The following is a 20,316-nucleotide window of genomic DNA, read 5'->3' as shown; positions in this document are numbered from 1 at the left end:
CTCATATCTTTCTAATATATGTTACTAGCTGCTGTGTTATTTCACGTTTCTTAAAAGGTTTTCATGATGGGAATGCTCTGGGTTACATATAGATTGTCATGTGCCGGCATTTAGTGACAGTCTATGTGTCCACCTAGGACTCAGTGTGTCCTTCCACTCGCTGAGATCTCCTGCGATGTCCTTCAACAGAATTTCCAGTTTTCGTCATGCGGTTCTTTCTCCTTTCAAGTTACTTTGTAGCCGGCAAACTATAGCTTGCACAGTTCTGAGTGCAATGTTGTTCTTTTTGTAAATAAGTATTGCTGCATAAAGATAAATTACTCATTTTTAAATGTTTACCTTGTATTGACACCTTACTAAACTCTTCTATTGGCAGTCATCATTTTAATAAGTTTCTTTAGTTACCTAGTTATTTGATCATATTACTCCAATGATGATAATTTTGTCTTTTCTTTTCCACTAGAGGCCTGGTGCACAAAATTCGTGTACTCGGCAGGGGGGAGGGGGTCCCCTCAGTCCGGTCTGTGCCCTCTCACAGTCTGAGAACCCTCAGGGGATGTCTGGCTGACATGGGGAGCGGGCCTAAGCTGGCAGTTGGACATCTTTACCACTGCCACGGAGATGGGAGAGGCTCCTGCCACTGCCGCTGCGCTCACCAGCCGTGAGCCCAGCTTCTGGCTGAGCGGCACTCCCCCTGTGGGAGCACACTGACCACTGGGGGGCAGCTCCTGCATTGAGCGCCTGCCCCCGGTGGTCAGTGTGCATCATAGCGACCGGTCGTTCCACCATTCGGTCTATTTGCATATTAGCCTTTTACAATAGAGAATGATTTACACCACTGATAAATTGTTCTCATTGTGTGGCTGAAATTCCCCAAAACAAGCAATAGTAGTAATGATGAACATTCTCTCTGGGTCTTGATTTTTGAGAAAATACCTTTGCTATTTTTGTTTATTTATTTGCTTGTTTGTTTAAAATTAGACTTGTTCTTGTTTTCAGATGAACACTCTGTACTGTATTTAGGAACTTCTTGGTTCATTCTAATTTCATTTTGTCTGCCTGAACTTTTTCAATGAATTTCCTCCGAAAGGCTATGTACTTGCCCCACACCCACCTACTCTCCTACCCTCACCAATTATTGGACTTGATATGAGAGGCTTAGATGATGATCTAAAAAAAAGTCTGTAAGCACTTTACACTGTCTTCCATTTTTTAGGAAGGCAAGTCAGGAAACTAATGATAGTTTGGTTATCTTTCTTCTTCCAGAAGCTTGTGAGCTTGTGGGAGCATCTCTCTCTTGTCTCTCTCCCTTCATGCCCCCCTTCCTCCCTTCTCAACCCCCGTATCTCCCTCCCTCTCTCTCTCTCTCTCTCTCTCTCTCTCTCTCACACACACACACACACACACACACACACAATACTTTATTGTTGAAAGTATTACACACACACATTCTTTTCTCCATCACTTTGAAAAATAATCAGTATATATCTAGGTAGCCTTTTTTCTGCCAGGACTTACTCAGAAAACAGAACATGCTCTGTGACATGTTTGCTCTAAGAGGGACCACAGGTGGGTATGGGGCAAAAACATGCCCTTTCTCTACCTGTGACTCTGAGAGGCTTCCGGAGCCAGCACCACCATGAGAAACAGAAGAGGTTTTTGTGACGGTAAAAGGGACTCAAGACTTTTAATAACCAAAATCTCAAGTTTTACTTTCCTCTCATAAGAGAGATCTAAAAGGAAAGAGAACCCTATATAATAAAAGAGTAATATGCAAATTGACCGTACCTCCACTATGCCCACAAGCCACACTCACCAGCCAATCAGGAGCGAGTGTGCAAATTAATCCAACCAAGATGGCTGTGGCCACGGAGCAAGCAGGAGGCTTCGGTTTCCCAGGCAATGGAGGAAGCCAAGCTTTCCACACATCCTGGCTGGCCCAGGCCTCTGCTAAAGGCTACAAAGTTTCAATTATAGAAGATAAATAAATCCTAACAAAAATGGCTGCAGTCACAGAGCAAGCAGGAGACTTGGCTCTGCTCAAGGCTACAAAGTTTCAATTATAGAAGATAAATAAATCCCAGATACCAGGGACTCCGCTTGGGTCGCCGGGGTGTGTGGCCAGCCTGAAAACCACCATAGGCCCCTCACCCAGGCTGCCCCATGCCCCAAGGGAACCCCCACCCTGATCTGTGACACCCTTCAGGGCAAACCAGCCGGCCCCCACCTGTGCACCAGGCCTCTATCCTATCTAATAAAAGAGCAATATGCAAATTGACCATCACTCCGACATACAAGATGGCTGCCCCTATGTGGCCAAAGATGGTTGCCCCCATGTGGACACAAGATGGCCACCACAAGATGGTCATCACAAGATGGCCAACAGGGGAGGGCAGTTTGGGGCAGACCAGGCCTGCAGGGGAGAGCAGTTGGGGGGGACCAGGCCTGCAGGGGAGGGCAGTTAGGGGTGACCATGCCTGTGGGGGAGGACAGTTAGAGGCAATCAGGCTGGCAGGGGAGCAGTTAGGCATCAATCAGGATGGCAGGGGAGTGGTTAGGGGGTGATCAGGCTGGGAGGCAGAAGCAGTTAGGGGCAATCAGGAAGGCAGGCAGGTGAGCAGTTGGGAGCCAGCAGTCCTGGATTGGGAAGGGTGCAGGCTGGGCTGAGGGACACACACCCCCGTGCATGAATTTCATTCACCGGGCCTCTAGTTAGGGATATAAATGGGAAAGCTGAAATCTCAGAATGTAGATTTGGGCTTTTAAATAACTATAAGATTGTGCTCCCTGCCCTGAGGAAACTGATAGGGTTTGTTTGTTAGGTTGTTTTTTTTCTCTATAAACAAGAAGAAAAGTAAAAATTCAAAAGACCACACGAATGTTCAGGGCTGTGGGGTAAGTTTCAAGGAACCGGGATCTGAGAACTTTGGCGGGAAGGTGCATGGCCTGTTGTAGGGAACCTGCTTTGATTATAAAATCCCTGCACCTGCTATGGCAGCTCTCTGTGCCCATGGGAGCAGCAGGCTCACTTAGCCACCCGCTGCCCACGGACCTACCATGCGGTTATCACCACTGTGACCACCGCATGCAGTTCAGGGTGCACTGAGCCGCTGGTAGGACCTTGGATGCCCAGGTCAGGCCTGGCAGGGCAGCCACATGTGCCACCAAGGCGGCTCTGTGCCTGGGAGAGCCCTGGGAGGCCTCACTGCTCAGTGCCCCCTCTTCTGATGTTTTCTTTCAACCCCGTTACACAGTGTGCAGGCCTACCATCCGCTGCCCCTTGGCTGTCAGCGCAGTCTCCGGTTCAGGGCCTCAGGCCTCCCGGGTGATGCTCAGCACAGTGGCTGCTGGGGACCTGGGGAGAGGTGCAGTTCCTTGCTGGACGCACATCAGCTGCCATATGGGAGGGCACATCCTCAGGCACAGGGGCAGTCTTCATGCTGAGGCGCTTAACTCAACGTTCTCCTCCTTTCACCTGTCAGGTGGATGGAATGGAACCCTGGATTCCCCTTGAGCATCGACGCCAAGTGCCACAGGGATTTGCCTCGCGACATCCAGTTCGATAGTGAGAAGGGCGTGGACTTTGTTCTGAACTACTCGAAAGCGTAAGTCCAGGTGGGCTCAGGACACTGAGCAGCTCCTCTGCTGGCCAGGGCTGCAAGGGGGTTGGGGAGCAGCTCAGCCCGGCCTCTCTTCCCAGTGCTTCTGATGGAATCTTGGTCATAGAGTGGGTTCACAACACAGTCACAGGGTATCCTGTATGAACAGTTACAACCTGAAGACTCCTGACACGGGACAAGGCTGTTTCAGCCCAAAGCGGGGTTCTTTGATTGGAATGGCCAGCCCAGCCCCCACCCAAGTGGGGGAAACAGCCAGCTCCAGGGGAAGCAGTATGCAGGCTGTCCCCTAGGGGGCAGGGCTCTGCCCTAAGAGCGGCCACGTTCACATTTTATTAAATATTTTATTTTATTGCAGCAAATAATATAGTTTCTACATTTCTTTTTTATGCTTTTAATCTTTATTGTTGAAAGTATTACATATGTCCTCTTTTTTCTCCCATCGACCCCTTATAATTCACTCCTGCTCCCCACCCCAGGCCTTCACCACATTGTAGTCTGTGCCCATGGGTTATGCATATATGCATACAAGTTCTTTGGTTGATCTCTTCCCACCCACCCACCCCCCTTTCCCTCTGAGATTCGACAGTCTGTTCCATGCTTCTATGTCTCTGGATCTATTTTGTTCATCAGTTTATTTTGTTCATTAGATTCCACATGTGATACTTGTCTTTCTCTGACTGGCTTATTTCACTTAGCATAATACTCTCCAGGTCCCTCCATGCTCTCTCAAAGGATAAGATATTCTTCTTTTTTACTGCTGCATAGTGTTCCATGGTACAGATGTACGATACCTTTTTAATCTACTCATCTACTTGATGGGCACTTGGGCTGTTTCCAGATCTTAGCTATTGTAAATTGTGCTGCTATGAACATAGAGGTGCATATATTCTTTCTGATGAGTGTTTCAGGTTTCTTAGGATATATTCCTAGAAGTGGGATTACTGGATCAAATGGAAGTTCCATATTTAATTTTTTGAGGAAACTCCACACTGTTTTCCATAATGGCTGCACCAGTCTGTATTCCCACCAGCGGTGTACTAGGGTTCCCTTTTCTCCACAGCCTTGCCAGCACTTGTCATTAGTTGATTTGTTGATGGCAGCCATTCCGACAGGTGTGAGGCGATACCTCATTGTCATTTTAACTTGCATCTGTCTTATGATCAGTAACTTTGAGCATTTTCTCATATGTCTCTTGGCCATCTGTATGTCTCCTTTGGAGAAGTGTCTGTTTAGGTCCTTTGTCCTCACCCTCTCTGGTGTTATCTCACTATGGGGCCCAGGAAGGCTTCACAGCAGGGCATCTGGCCTGGCCTTGCTCCTGGCCAAGCAGACACAGAGAAGTGGGGCAAGGATGCTGGGGCAGAGAGAGTACCATGTGTAAAGTCCGGACGTGGCTGGGCTTGCTCACAAAAACAGGTGAGTTGTGAAATTTCCTGATGGCATCAAAGGAGGAGCATCTTATGTGTTTACTCACCACTCACTATTTGCAGTCTGAAGCTGGGTTGCAGGAGGTTAGCAGGCTAATAAGGGAATGTCCTCTTTAAGGGAAATTGAGAAAGAGCTTCCTTCCCAGCAGAGCAGGACAGTGCAGAAATGTGACTGAGTTTGGGAGCACTGACCAGCCTCGTGCCAGGACCAGGGTGTTCGGACCCTCACCCACTATGCATTTCCCATCAGATGAGATTGGATGGGTAGCTCCTCGGAGGGACACCTTCTCCCTCACCCAGACCCCAGTCACCTTCCTGGGAAGGCAGCACCAGAAATGCTGCCAGGAGCCATGGTTGGTTGGCCACTATGAGTCTGGATTTGCAACTTGTAAAGGGAATTAGAGCTACACTGCAAACGCTGGACTGGCGGCCTTGGGGGGTCACATGAGAGAGCCCAGAGGCGGGAAAGAAGCTGAATGAAGACAGGGAACAGGAGAGTAGGGATGTGGTATGGACCAACCTGGGATCCAGATGGAATTCAGATCACAGTGGGGACAGGTTGAGGGGAGAACCCAGGTTGATGGGCATCTGGCTTATAGGGAAAGTAGATGATTCTTTAAAAGGGAAGCTGAGGAAGAAGAGGTTTGGAGGGGAAGATGAGGCCAGTGTGGGGGCATGTTGAGCTGGAGAGGCATGTGCAGCCTCTGCTGGTGGGTCGGGTGGGCAGTGGGACACGCAGGCCCAAGGCTATGCAGAAAGGCTTCCGAGAGCATTGAGGCGAAGCAAGGTTGGGAGCCCTGCGAGGGACAGGGGACGGGAGGCAGGAAGAGGACTGTGAGTGAGGCCGACAGCAATAATTTACGTCCAGCCCTGCTCCAGCCCCACACCAGCCACCCAGTGCTTGTTTGAAGAGAGACAACATTATTACATAAATTACAGCTCCTTAAAAGAAGCTGGTGTGTGGGGGGAGAGCTGGCCCCTGAGGTGAAGAGCAGGGGCCTAGAGAGAGGACGTGGATGGGACAGAGTTCTAGGGAGGGAAGAAAGAGATGGGAGCAGGCTGGTGAGGCCTGGGGGTGGGGCTCTCCAAAGCTCAGAGGGAGCAAGAGAGGGTAAGATGAAAGGATGGAGAAGAGGGGCCTCGAGAGAGCTCATTCTCTTGGCTTTGGAAGCCAAAGCCATGAGTTTTTTGGTTTGTTTGTTTTTTTAGAAGCATTGAAAAGTAAAATGAATAACCTCTCTCTATATCTCTATCTCTCTATATGTACCACATGCACTTCTTTTATATATATACTGGAGTCTCAGTGCACAAAATTCATGCATTCGGAGGGTGGTCCCTCAGCACGGCCTGCACCCTCTCGCAGTCTAGGCCTAAGCTGTCAGTCAGACATCCCTAGTGCTGCCACAGAGGCGGGAGAGGCTCATGCCCCCTCCGCTGTGCTCGCCAGCCATGAATCTGGCTTCTGGCTGAGCGGTGCTCTTCTTGTGGGAGCGCACTGACCACCAAGGGGGTAGCTCCTGTGTTGAGCGTGTGCCCCCTGGTGGTCAGTGCATGTCGTAGCGAGTGGTTTAGTGGCCTTAGCATATCATTAGCATATTAGGCTTTGATTGGTGAATGGCTTACCGGACGACTGGACACTTAGCATATTAGGCTTTTATTATATAGGACTAGCGTTCCCGTTGCAGGAAAAATCCTGCAATAGGATTTCCTGCTGCACTCTACCCCGCCTCTGCTCCACCCTTGTCGCCCGCCCCGCCTTCTCCGCCAGCCCACCTGCATTTCCCTTCGCCCCCGGCCCTGACTTCGCTCCTCCCTTCTCCTCCCCTCCCCCCCCTGCCCCCCGGCTTGCTTGCTTCTTCGAAGCTTTACTCCCTTCTGCAGCTCTTGGCTTCTTTCGACACTGTCTTGATATGCAAATTAGCCGCCATCTTTGTTGGGGTAATTTGCATACGTGTCCTGATTGGTTGGTGGGCGTGGCTTGGTTGGTGGGCGTGGCTTAGGTGTAGCGAAGGTGTGGTCAATTTGCATATTTGTCTATTATTAGATTAGATACTAGAGGCCTGGTGCATGACATTAGTGCAGTGGGAGGGCGTCGCTCAGCCCAGCCTGTGCCCTCTCGCAGTCTGGGACCCCTTGGGAACATCTTTGGGGACATCCCCCAAGGGGTCCTTAGCGCTGCTGCCGAGGTGAGAGAGGCTCCCGCCACCACCGCTGCACTCGCCAGCTGTGAGCCAGGCTTCTGGCTGAGCGGCGCTCCCCCTGTGGGAGCGCACTGACCATCAGGGGGAAGCTCCTACATTGAGTGTCTGCCCCCTGGTGGTCAGTGCACATCATAGCCACCATCAGTCTGCCACTCAGTCGATTTGCATATTAGCCTTTTGTTATATAGGATATATTTATATATGTTTATTGTTGATAGTATTACAGATATCTCCCATTTTCCCCTCCTTTTCCCCCCTCTTTTCAGCCCCTCCCCCCTCCCCAGGTCTTCACTACCCTATGCCTGTGTCCATGGGCTATGCATATAAGCCATGAGTTTCTATGGGAAGAAGACCCCACCTCCATCCCCCTCCCAGCTCAGAAACAAGTGGGCTCCATGCCACCAAAGCACTGATAGAAAATGGGCCTCTCCCCCTTCACTTCACAGATGTTAAGCCCTCGTCTTCTTGCAAACTTTAGAAGTCATCTCCGCCTTCTACTGATGCCTGTATACCAATCCTCTTTACCTCTATTGCATCTTGTTATGAAATAGGAGCTCTGTCCCGTTGAAAAAGAAATTTGTTGGGAAAATGTAGGTGGGGGGAGGGGAGGTCAGAGAATCTCACCTAGAAGTTAAAGCTAAAATTTTTTAAATTATATTTGCTAAAGTAGCATATTTTTCTTATTTAAAATGGGTCATAGAATAAGAACAAGAGTTAACACAAAGCCTCAAGTAGCATTTCCCTGAGAGGGGGTTTGCTCTACAGTCAGTTTAATTTGAAAATGTTGCGACCCTTTCCGGGGTGGTTGCGAGCTGCAGCTTGCATCGGAATCCCCTGGAGGCTTGTTAACCCCTGGATTTCTGAACCTGCCCCCAGGTGTCCGATTCAGATGCCAGGCATGGGCCTAGAACCTGCATTTCTAACAAGGTCCGGGTGCAGAGGCGGCTGGCCTGGGGGCCACACTGAGAACCCCTGCTCTGGATTGTAAGGCCCTGAGAAGCCCTGCCATGACACCTGCTCCACGTTGTCCCAATGCTCTCCAGACTCCTCCGAGGGCTCAGGTGGGGGAACCGGGGTTAAGGTGCATTTACCTTCCCCCTCTTCATTTTCCTCTCTTCCTCCTCTGCTCCTCAGCGTAGCGCACCATTCCTTCCTCAAGCCTGCCCTAGAATTCTGATTCTCGCCTTGAAACAAAAACACTTCCTGAGAGAGAAGCCCAACCTGCGTTTGAAGACTCACAGGAGTTTGCCAATCCGATGGAGGGGCAGAGGGGTGCATTCTGCGCAGGGAGAACTCGGGGGACTCAGGAGGGCCGGACTGGGGCCTGCGGGGCTGGAGCTGCAAGGGGGTTGCAGGTTTGACTTAACCGCGGCTGGGTTTTGTGAGGCTCATTTTAGGACAACTGGGCTTCTCCTGGTCACTGGGCGGCCAGGACAAACAGCCATGTTTCCCAGCGAGGGAACATAGGTCCAGGTGCCGTCCTTCCGACAACCCTGTGGCGTGGGCCACCGTGGAGCACTCCGCAGGTGCTGACAGATGGGCTAAGAGTCTGAATGCCCAGTACGCCCCAGGGGATGCCAATGCCGCGGGCCCATGGACCACGCATGCAGTACCAGGTTATTGTTGCTTTCGGGGGGGGGGGGGGGCGGGAGGGTCATCTATTAATCTATTAAAATTAGCAACAAGTATCAACTCATCTCTACCCTTTAAAAGCAAAAGGCTGCTTATTTAAAGCCTGGCCGGCTGGGGTTGATTCAGACGCCAGCTGCGCCATCTTGGGAGAGTGACGTTCTCGGACCCTAAGTTTCCTTCCTATAATGTGAGCCCCATGTTGCGTAGCTGCTAAAGGTGTTAGGAGCCTTGCGTGAACTCGTGTATGCGGTGTCTCCTGTACGTCTGGCACCTGTAGGTGAGCTTCCTCTGTCTCTCCATTCTGGGCACTTAGGGGACGTTCCCCTCCGTCCTGTGTCTCCAATGCCTGTTTGCCAGCTCTCCTGGCCTCCCGCCCCCCCCCCCCCCCCCCAGGGAGCAGGTGGAGCAGGTGGAGCAGGAGGCACCTGCTCTCTGCCTTTGACACCTGCTTATTGAGCTTCGGGGGGAAGGGGGGGGAAGGTGAATCAAAACGGCCCCTTGGTCCGAAACCAAGAAGCTCTCAGCCTGGTGGGCAGGGCCGTGGAGACCTCTCACCGCAGCAGGTGGTGGGCCTGCTGATTGTCTCCTTGAGACAAACCCAATAAAGGGAAGGGCTCTGGAGAAACGCGGGCAGGGAGGCAGTCCGCCAGGACAGCATCCGAAAACACTTCCTGAGAGAGAAGCCCAACCTGCATTTGAAGACTCACAGGAGTTTGCCAATCCGATGGAGGGGCAGAGGGGTGCATTCTGCGCAGGGAGAACTCGGGGGACTCAGGAGGGCTGGACTGGGGCCTGCGGGCCTGGAACTGCAAGGGGGTGGGCCAGGAGCCCAACCTTCAGCAGGGGAGTGTGGTGGAGGTCAGGACCATGGGGGTCTGAAGCAGGGACTGGTCCAAGGGCTCAGCATTCTGCATGTCAGTGTCAAGAAGCAAGGGGCCCTGACCGGTGTGGCTCAGTGGATAGAGCATCGGCCTGAGGACTCAAAGGTCCCAGGTTCGATTCCGGTCAAGGGCATGTACCTTGGTTGCGGCACATCCCCAGTAGGGAGTGTGCAGGAGGCAGCTGATCGATGTTTCTCTCTCATCCATGTTTCTAACTCTCTATCCATTTCCCTTCCTCTCTGTAAAAAATCAATAAAATATATTTTAAAAAAGAAGAAGAAGAAGAAGCAAGGGGTGGGATGTCCTCTGCAGGGTGAGGGAATGACTCAGCACAGGAAACCGGGGTGGCTGCCCTCTGAGCTCCAGCCCCCAACCTGGCTTCTGCTCACACAACTACAATCCGTTCTGCCCTCTCTCTGATGGAGTCCAAGATGAGTGGCTGCGCACAAAATTTTGTGTGTTGGCCCTTTAAGAGGGTATCTGAATTTTCAGCTATCTCTCTCTAGCAGACAACAACCCTGTTGCTTTTCATAGCCAGATGTTATGTGGGCACCTTTCTCAGTTCTGGTGCTCTGTGACGGGGGGCCCAGCTTGGGGTCCCATCCAGGGTTCTTTTGTCCAGACCCCAGCACATGGGTTGGGGGCCCCAAGACCATTTGGTTAAACCCCCTAATGGTCTGATGGGGAAAGGGCACCAAACCCGTGCCTGGCAGCCTACTCTTCACTGAAGGTTTCTGATAGAATCCACAAACCCAGGGCCTGCTCTGTGTCCCTGAGGCTTATCCATAGCAGTGTCACTCTGCCCATGGCTAAGCTCAGTCCTGCCTGTGCGGAATTGGAACTCCTGGCTGAAGTCACCAAAAAGGCTTTCCACACTGGGCCTCTGCCTCTGGGCAGTCGGTTTCCACAGCACTCTGAGTGACTGTAATGACCCATTTCCTCCGAGCCACCTGTTCTGCCTAGATCAAGCCTTCCTCAGTAAGCTTTGCGCCCTGGTGCCCCCCCCCCCCAAAAAAAAAAAAAACCCTGCAAAACTGAAATGGAAAATGAAGATGCTGTTAGGAGGTAAGAAGCAGGGGAAATAGAGGAAACAAGAGCTCCTCCTCTCCCAGGCCAGGCCAGCAGCTCGGTGTAGGTATCCACTTGGCTGTGCCATTACCTGGCCTGTTATTACGTGGCTGTGTGACCTTGAACAAGCTGGGTGCCTTCTCTTGGCGCAGCTTCCTCTTTTTACAATAACAGATCTTTAAGCCCCTTGTATCCAAGTTGTCTATAAGTACATAGAAAAATTTATCTCTATGGGCCATGCAAATATTTTCCTCCTAACTCCACTTCTTCCTGGATCCGAAGCTTCCTCTGAGCACTGCCGCGCCCACCCTGTTCCAAGTTCAGAGACCCAGCTGGAGAGACTGTGGCCACTCCCAGTGGGGTATGACTGGACTGTGGACTGTGACTCACTCCCAGTTCCCCACACGGTGCCGTGTCCAGGACCTCCTTCCTGGGCACCGTCTGGCACTAGGACAACCTCAGGGCTGTGGGGACTGTGGGGACTTGGAAAGGCCTCTCCTCAGAAACAAGTCCTTTCCACACTCAGATGCCACGTGAGATTTTTTCCTCAAGTTTAACAAGGGCTTCTGTACCCAGATATTTACAAACAAGGAAGCTAGAAGATGGTGAGGGAAGAGGTAAATAGCATTCTTGGGCCTCAGCAGCCTGCCTACTGGAGTGGAGGCCGCAACAAGCATGGGTATCAGACAAGCATGGCTGTAGAACAAGCATGGGTGTAGGATAAGCATGGGTGTAGGACAAGCATGGGTGTAGGACAAGCATGGGTGTAGGACAAGCATGGGTGTAGGACAGGCATGGGTGTAGGACAAGCATGGGTGTAGGACAAGCGTGGGTGTAGGACAGGCATGGGTGTAGGACAAGCATGGGTGTAGGACAAGCATGGGTGTAGGACAAGCATGAGTGTAGGACAGGCATGGGTGTAGGACAAGCATGGGTGTAGGACAAATGGGTGTAGGACAGGCATGGGTGTAGGACAAGCATGGGTGTAGGACAAGCATGGGTGTAGGACAGGCATGGGTGTAGGACAAGCATGGGTGTAGGACAAGCATCAGTGTCAGACAAGAATGGGTGTATGACAGGCATGGGTGTATGACAGGCATGGGTGTAGGACAAATGGGTGTAGGACAAGCATGTGTGTCAGACAAGGATGGGTGTAGGACAAGCATGGGTGTAGGACAGGCATGGGTGTCAGACAAGGATGGGTGTAGGACAAGCATGGGTGTAGAACAGAATGGGTGTATGCCAAGCATGGGTTCAGAGCTCTTCCTGCCCTGTGAGGGGCTGGGATAAATGATAATGATTCCAGCCATGGACTGAAGGATGCCGCCAGCCTTATTCTCCAGTTTCCAGATGCTGAGCCTACTGTGCGTGGCCGCCGCTGCCCTGCTGTGCTCCAGCACCCCTGGGCATCACAGCGTCACAATAACCTGCAGGCAGCTTGAGGAGGACGGAGGCTCACAGAGGTCACCAGCCTTGTGGCCCCAGGCCCCTCTCCTGAGCAGCGTGGCTCCTAGGGGTCCCAGGGCAATCAGTCCAAAGGAAAGGCATTTGCTAAACTGAGGCAGATCCAGAACGAGAGTCTGCAAGCCAGGTTCACTCTGACAAAACACCCAAACTCAGTCCTTTCCTTCCGTTGCTCAGGGGGAGCCTGAGGAGGCCTCCGGACTCCCACGCCTTCCCCTGACGATGCTCAGACTAAGACAGCCCACTGCCCTGGGAGACAGTCCTGGGCGAGTGCTGGGCCCTACCCAGCTCGGGCTGCTTCCTTGGGGAGGTTGCTGGCTCTGCTTGGCTCTCCTGGGGGGGAGGGGGAAGGGGAGTCCACTGGAGGAGCACCTCTGGCATGGTCCCACGGCCCCAGCTTCTGCCACCCCCTCAGACCGTGCTCAGTGCTGCCTGGGCCCCTCTGGTGCCAGGGGCCTGGGCTCGGCGCTGAGCAATGCAGACCCGCCTTTTAGCTAAGGCAGCAGGTGCTCACAGGTGCGTGTGCGTGTAACCTCCTTCAGTGCTGCCGAGAGCGTCACAGCGCCAACCTGGTTTGGAGAAGGGGCAGCTTCCGTGAAATTGAAGGAGCAGTAGGGGCACACTGGGGGGAGCCTTCAGGGTATACTCACCCCATACGCTCAGGAGCATAAGAGGGGTGCAGGGTGTTGCAGGGCAAACCACACGTGCAAAGGCCCTTGCTTGAGTCAGGAGGCACCGAAGACAGAGCACGCGAGGAGGCCTGAACACTGGAGGCAGCAAGCACTGCCAGAGGGGAAGGAACGGGTACCGGCTCGTTACTCTCAGCCGTGTGTGTGCCAGAGAGAGAAACTGAGGCAGGGTGTGTCACTGTGAGCATCGGGCAGGTCTCCCACACCTCTGCTGTGCCTTGCTGGGATTCTGCGGGGAAGCCTGGGAAACTCCGCCCTTCCTCTCCACCTTTCCCAGGCCCATCCCATACCTGCCTCCTCCAGGAGCCCCGAGGATGGCTCAGAGCTCGCTCCTTATTGCCTGCAGCCTGCACTTTCAATTCATCGAGCGCCGGTCCCGGGTTATTTTGCTGTCCTGTGTAATGAGCTCTGGGAGATTGTGTCCTCCTTGGCACCAGGCACAGAGCCAGGCTTCAGTAGAAAGTAAACAAGGGTTAGACTCACCTGAACCGCTAATCCCTCCGAAATCCAGGAGACTCGGTAGAGCAGCTGCACAGGCAATTTGGCCTCTGTCCCTGGAAGCTTCACGGAGAATGAATGAAGGCACGAGCGTGTGGACGGAAGCATGCACGCGTGGATGGAAGCATGCACACACAGGACTGGAGGCGCCGCACACTGTCCTCCATGGCAGGCAGCCAAGTTCTCACCGGGGAGGTGCAGGAGGGAGAGCATCGGGCAGGGGTGCCAGTTTCTGTCCTGCGTCTGCAAGGAGCTCCCCTCAGGAGCTGCCCTGGGCGCGAGTCCCCGCTGCCCAGGCGGGATCTAGAGCTCCATGGGCCAGGGTGTGAGGGCTGCGCGGGGAGGGCAGCCCTCACAGTGATGCTGTGCCTGCCTGCAGGATGGAGAACCTCTTCATCAACCGCTTCATGCACATGTTCCAGTCGTCCTGGAGTGACTTCGCCGACTTCGAAAAAATCTTCGTCAAGATCAGCAACACTATTTCTGGTGAGTGTGCCCGGGGGGCCCTCGTGGTGCTGGGGAGACTGCCTGGCCGTGGGAAGGGCCGCCCGCCCTGCTCCAGCAAGGCTGGCCTGCCAGGCCCGGCTGCCCAGGCCCCCCTCGCCCAGGCGCTGCACATTCCATGTTCCCACCAACAGTGCACGAGGGTTCCAGTCTCCGCATCCTCACTGTTGCCTTTCGTTTAGCTCCGTTTCGTGTAAGACATCCTGACAGGTGTGAGGTTGTTTTCACTCCCTGATGGGTCGAGTCACTGAGCATTTCTTCATACACCTGCTAGCCATTTATATGTCTTCTTTGGAGAAATATCTGTTCAAGTCCTTTGCCCATTTTTTAATTGAGCTATTAGTTTTCTTTTGTTGAGCTGTGGGAGTTCCATTTGTATTTTGTACATTAACCCCTCATCATATATATATATAAGCTTTGCAAACACTTTCTCCCATTCTGTAGCCTGCCTTACGCACTGCTGTTTCCATTGCTGTGCAGTTTTTTAGGTTAATGCAATCCCGTTAGCCTATTTTTATTTTTGTACTCGAGAAAAGGGTGCCCAGGAAACTTCTAAGGGCCAGCTCAAGGAGGGCAGGAGGTGCCACGGCCTGACCCAGTGATGGGCAGGCGGAGCCCGGGGTCAGCCAGCTCTCTGGTGCCTGGGAGAGGGGACCCGGCAGGGCCCAGGCTGCCCCCCTGAGACCTCAGGCGGTGCCACGATTCGCTTCTCTCCTCCGCAGAGCGGGTCATGAATCACTGGCAGGAAGACCTCATGTTCGGCTACCAGTTCCTGAACGGCTGCAACCCCGTGTTGATCCAGCGCTGCACCAAGTTGCCCGAGAAGCTCCCGGTGACCACGGAGATGGTGGAGTGCAGCCTGGAGCGGCAGCTCACCTTGGAGCAGGAGGTCGAGGTAGGACCTAGTTGGCTGCAGACAGTGTCCAGGCCAGAGGCCCAGCTTAGATGGCCCGGTCACACTGTCTGACAGAAACCACTTCCTGCTGGCCAGCGCCGATGGCCTGAGGCCATCACCCTGAGGTTCCTCTGCCGGGCTAAGGGGGACAGCTGCCCGGGAGCAGCTGCTTCCTTCCCCTGGGCGTCCAGGGGTCTGCCTTGTCCAACGCAGGACGAGGAGCTGACGGGATGTGGCTCCGTGATGCTTGGGTCTAGGAACATAATGTCAATATTTTCAATGTCAATATCAACAGTTCAGAGCTCCCTCTGACTTGAGCCCGTAATGGGCCAGGCATCACATTGTTACCCCCCTTGCAAAGGTGAGGAAACTGGTAAAAGGAACAACCCTGCAGCAGAACAAAACAAAGCAGAAAACATGACATTTTTGACTTTCTAATCTGAAATGTTGGTGTCATCTGCTTCTGCCCTTGGCCGCCTCCTCCCCTCCCCCCACCAGCCCTTGTTCCAGCCTTCACCTGAGGGTCCACCCTCTTCAGTTCCAAGGCAAACGTAGTCTCGCATCCATGCTGGGTCTGGCGGGACTCAGCGTCAGCACCTTCCTTGTTGGACTGAGCCCCAGGAATGGCCCTTGGTCCCCCAGGTGACTCATGGCCCTCTGCTGTGTCCAGTCACCCATCTTGCTTGCTTAGCTCGCCTTGGGGCCCCGGGCAAAGAGGGATGGTTAGCGCCACCTGTGGACAGATCTGCCAGCCCCACCCTACCTGCCTGCCTCTGGAGGGCTGCCTTCCCAGATGCACCCCAGGAAAGGACCCTACCCAGGGCAGGCAGTCCCCGCCACCCCGCTTCCCGGACCTGCCCGGCCCCCCGACACCACCTGGTCACATGGGCGGCTGACACCAACCCACGCCCCATGCAGGCAGCACAAAGCAGCTCCCCTGTAGATCAATTGCTGGGCGTGTTAACTTGAGTCAGTGCTTAGGTTTCAAACTTCACGTCAGAGAATCTGAGAACCTCGAAAGGCAGAGAATCCTACAACTGGGAGGCACTGAGCAGCCTGCTGCGCACCTGGCACCCCGGCAGGGGACAGCCTCTGCCCCGGGTCCCGGCCATCTCCCGGACCCGGGGGTTGTACCCATCTTGCCACATGGTCATCTTTCCTTTGAGCGATGGTCTGGACACTCAGCTGTGGTTTGGTCCTGAAGCAGTAGCCAGATAGCCACCACCGACTGGAGTCATACACAAGCCACCCCATCGCCCACAGCACGATTCCCAATCCCCTGAAGCAGTCACTGAGGCCCCGACAAGGACACTGACCAAACCGAGAGGACAGGGCACGGGACAGGCAAGAGCACCCGTGTCCACAGCGGAATCCCAGAATGTAGAACTGGGAGACAGGCCCGCTCCCTCGCCTTCCAGAAGGATGCCACCGAAGCCCGAGGAGAGGAGGTGGCTCGGGATAACAGAGAAATGCCCCGTCGCAGGCCCAAGTCCCAGGCCTCCGGCTCCCATCACATTACCTAACCTGGCCCTGTGTAGTGCTCACTGATGTTCACGTCTGCTCTGACAGTCCTTGTCCAGCCCGTCACAGGAGCCCAGACAGCCCTGGGACCCACAGCCCCCCTGTCTCCCCCTTCTTCTCCAGGGGCCCCGAGGAGTCCTGCCACACTCTCCTGGAACCCCCCTCTGCCCTGGCTGGCCAAGTATCTGACCCCCGACCCTGTCCCGCTCCTGCCCTGCATGCATCGCAGCAGATGCTCAGAGCTCATCGCTGGTGCCACGCGACCGCGGGGCCTTCACGTTCACAGAGGAGGAGGATGGTAGCCGGGCTCTGAGCTCCCGGGTCCTGGTGCCCCTCAGCCCGGGTGCAGTGGCCACTGCGACCTCTGCGGGCGGAGTCGTGCACACGAGCTCCCCTAAGCTCCTGTCGACCTGACCCCTTCCCCCGCTGCCCTCTCCATCACTCACCGGAAGAGAAAGGCCGTCACAGGACAGTCCGGGGTGTGAGGTCGCACAGGGAATGTCACAATACTATTGTAGTAACTGTGGTGTCAGGCGGGTCTAGACTTATCCCAGGATCACTTCGTAAGTTATACCATTGTCTAACCACTACGCTGTACACTGAAACACACACATGCACACGTGCAGACACACACGCACACGCACACATGCAGACACACACGCACACATGCAGACACACAAGGAAGGCTTAAGAAGAGCTGCTTGCTCCCTACCCACACTCCCAGTTCTGGCCTGACTGGCCTGCCCGTGCTGAGGAAGCCAGGACACTGGGGGAGGGGGAGGGGAGAGGGGGTGCTCTAGAGGACTCAGCGGAGCCTGGGAAGGGCAGTGTTCTGCTTCCCCCAGCCCCGGGCACATTTGTTCAGCAGTGACGCAGAGTAACTACAGAAAGGGTGCCCGTTAGGAATGCCGGCCTGTGGTCTACAGTGTTTGGACAGGTTCAAGCCTCGGACTAATGAGAGGGCACAGTCCTCTCACGGCCACGAGCAAGTCCCGGCTTGGAGGGCAGGGCCCTCCCAGCACAATTATAGCCAACAGCTGTAGTTGGAAGCTTGAACCTATGGTCCGAACACGTGGCCCCACGTGCCTGAGTGATGTGGGCTTGATAGAGTTCAGGTGCATGTAGTTGAGTAGGATTGAAACCCAGGAGAATGTTGTAAACATCTTGACCATGCCCTTCCTTTGCCTCGTGGCATCGGCTATAAAATAAAGACACGGCTGGTGGGGTGCGGCGCTGTCTCTCAGGAAGCAGCGTCCCACCGAGACCCAGCCCTCATTCTCTTGTCTGTCTTTTCGAAGCCTTCCCGCCGCCCCCACTCAGGGTCACCCTTGGCCGTGCCGGCGCGGCCCACCGGCGTCAGTGAACTCGCCACGCGGCCCTTCCCACCGTGCCACCAGCTCCGACCCGGTCACTGAGCCCACCACTCCTGCAGACCCCCAGATCCTGCAGCTCCTCCGGGCCCCAGGAGAGCATCCCCAGCCAAAGGCCCTGTCTTGACCCTGTAGACCCCTGCCTGCCTCTGTAGACCCCACCCCTGCAGACCCCGCTGCAGAACCTCCCACCCCCAAAGACACGCCCCCTTTCCTGCTCTCTCCCGAGGGTGACCGACAGTGGAGTTTGCCTGGTTTTGAACTTGATGTATCTGGAATCCTACAGGGGCACTCTGCTATTTGACTCATCGATTTCATCTAAACGCTATCTGCTTTCTTCTTATTACACTGTCCCCCTGGGTGGCCTTTCCGCATCTTCCCTAAGGAGCAGGAGACTTCGTACGGCAAATGCAGACGGGCACTGCCCCTCCCTCACCCTGTGAGGAAGCCTCTGCAACCTGGAGCTCCTGGCTGAGTCAGCCTCTGAGCTGGGCACAAAGAACCACAAATCTCCCCTCCGCTGAGCGAGGGGCCGCCGGAGCTGCCGTCCCTCCCTCCGGGCCTCATTCCAGGGCCCGTCTCTGGCTGACACTGATTTGGACACATTTCCTCTCGCTTCCTGCAGCAAGGGAACATCTTCATCGTGGACTTTGAGCTGCTGGACGGCATCGATGCCAACAAAACAGACCCCTGCACGCTGCAGTTCCTGGCCGCTCCCATCTGCCTGCTGTACAAGAACCTGGTCAACAAGATGATCCCCATCGCCATCCAGGTAGGCGCCGCCTCCTCCTTTCCTGGGCTTCACCCTCTGCAGACAGGGCTCAGGGAGGCATCTTGGGTGGCTCACTGGAACCTCCAGAGGAGGGGCAGCTCTGCCTGCGTCTCCTAAGGAGGAGGCAGAAAGCTCCACCAGGCAGGCGGGAAACGAGAACCAGGGCTTCCTGCCAGGCGTGGGGAGCGCTGTCCACAGGGCAGGGAGGGCTCCACTCCCCAAGACCCACTTGAGAAGTTCCTGGCAAGATGAGCTGTCTGCAGAGGACCTGCCCTGGGATAACACACTTCACCCCAACCCTGGGCAGGAGCCCCAAATCACAATGTCAACAGGGGCCAGGCAGGGGAAGCTGTGATGTGAGCGGGACACTGAGCCCTGAGAGGCAGCATGGAGCCTGGGCCAGGAGACATGCGGGCCCTGGGGCCTTTTGGGGGGAGGTGGGTGGGACAGAGTTTCATCACTCCCCTTCCTGGCTGCCGTCTGCCTCCTCACAGCACCAGGATCTGCGACACTGTGGAAGCTGGTGTCCAGACAGCAGGAAGCAACACCAGGTGGGACCTGGCAGAGGTCCTGGGGGTGGGCTGCCCAGGGGCCCATGGTGGACAGGCCGACAAGCATTCAGCAAACAGCGCTTTGAGCCAACCCTGCGCCAGACATTGGTGCTAGAGACATCATAGCCACTGATTTTGCCTGGTGCTAACCACATGCCAAGACTTCCCCTAAGGGTTAACCCACGCAGTCCACAATCCCTTATCCTCAATCCTGAAATCTAAAACGTTCTAACACTGCTAGGTTTTTCAAAAATTGGCAGCAAATTTATTGGTAGCAAAACTCACTCTGAACCAATTAAAGGCTTTGTCCCTTTCAATGTGAAATTCATATGTCATTGCAGGAATCTATACCAATAAAAGGGTAATATGCTAATTAGACCAGACATCTTCTGGACATTCTTCCAGACAAAGCCACTGTGGTGGGGGCCAAGGCAGAGGCAGTTAGGGGAGATCAGGCCGGCAGGGGGGAGCAGTTAGGGGGCGATCAGGCTGGTAGAGGGGAGCAGTTAGAGGCGATCAGGTCAGCAGGGGAGGGCAGTTAGGGGCTATCAGGCCAGCAGGGGGGAGCAGTTAGATCAGGCCAGCAGGGGAGGGCAGTTAGGGGTGATCAGGTCAGCAGGGGAGCAGTTAGGGGCATCAGGCTGGCAGGTAGGTGAGTGATTAGGAGCCAGTGGTCCCAGATTGCGAGAGGGATGTCCGACTGCCAGTTTAAGCCCCGCCCCCCCCAGCTCCCCGTGCATGAATTTTGTGCACTGGGCCTCTAGTACTAATGTATTTGATTGAAAAATATATGTTACCCAGACCTGGGTGGGAGAAAGAGGCGTCACACAATGAAGTATGCACACTGCTAAAGTCTTAAAAATCCTCCGTGCTGAAACATTTAGTCACCAGGGGTTCCAGGAAGGACCTGCCTCTAGTCATGTAATCATCGCTACAGCCCTGCAAGGTAGGCGGACACTATTGCTAGGGACCACTTATGTCAGAGAGGGAAACTGAGGAACAGGTGCGCACTGTCAGTAGCAAAGCTGGGACTCACTCCAGGCCTTCTGGCTTCAAGTCAGTGCTCCCCTGTCCCCAGTCCCAGGGCACGTTTCCTGCAGGAGCGTTCCAGCCGTCACCAGAGAGAAGCCCCGTGCACGGGGTAAGGGACAGGTGATGTAAGAGGAGTCAGCAGCGAGGAGAGCAAGGAGGGGCCACTCCCACTGGTGCGCCCCCGACACAGC

General features: G+C 54.5%; 1 protein-coding gene across 1 annotated transcript in view; it reads left to right on the top strand.

Moving 5' to 3' along the window:
- Positions 1-20,316, top strand: part of ALOX5 (arachidonate 5-lipoxygenase) — a 53,742-nt gene that overhangs the window by 20,301 nt on the left and 13,125 nt on the right. Inside the window, exons 4-7 of the mRNA XM_008149098.3 lie at positions 3,483-3,605; positions 13,860-13,966; positions 14,707-14,879; positions 18,396-18,542. Of these exons, the coding sequence (XP_008147320.2) occupies positions 3,483-3,605; positions 13,860-13,966; positions 14,707-14,879; positions 18,396-18,542 (550 nt within the window). The remainder of the gene's footprint in view (positions 1-3,482; positions 3,606-13,859; positions 13,967-14,706; positions 14,880-18,395; positions 18,543-20,316) is intronic.

Source organism: Eptesicus fuscus, chromosome 17, assembly GCF_027574615.1.
Source record: "Eptesicus fuscus isolate TK198812 chromosome 17, DD_ASM_mEF_20220401, whole genome shotgun sequence".
In the NCBI taxonomy this organism is placed as follows: domain Eukaryota; kingdom Metazoa; phylum Chordata; class Mammalia; order Chiroptera; family Vespertilionidae; genus Eptesicus; species Eptesicus fuscus.
The sequence above is the reverse complement of the archived record's forward strand: the minus strand, read 5'-3'. Positions and strand labels throughout refer to the sequence as shown.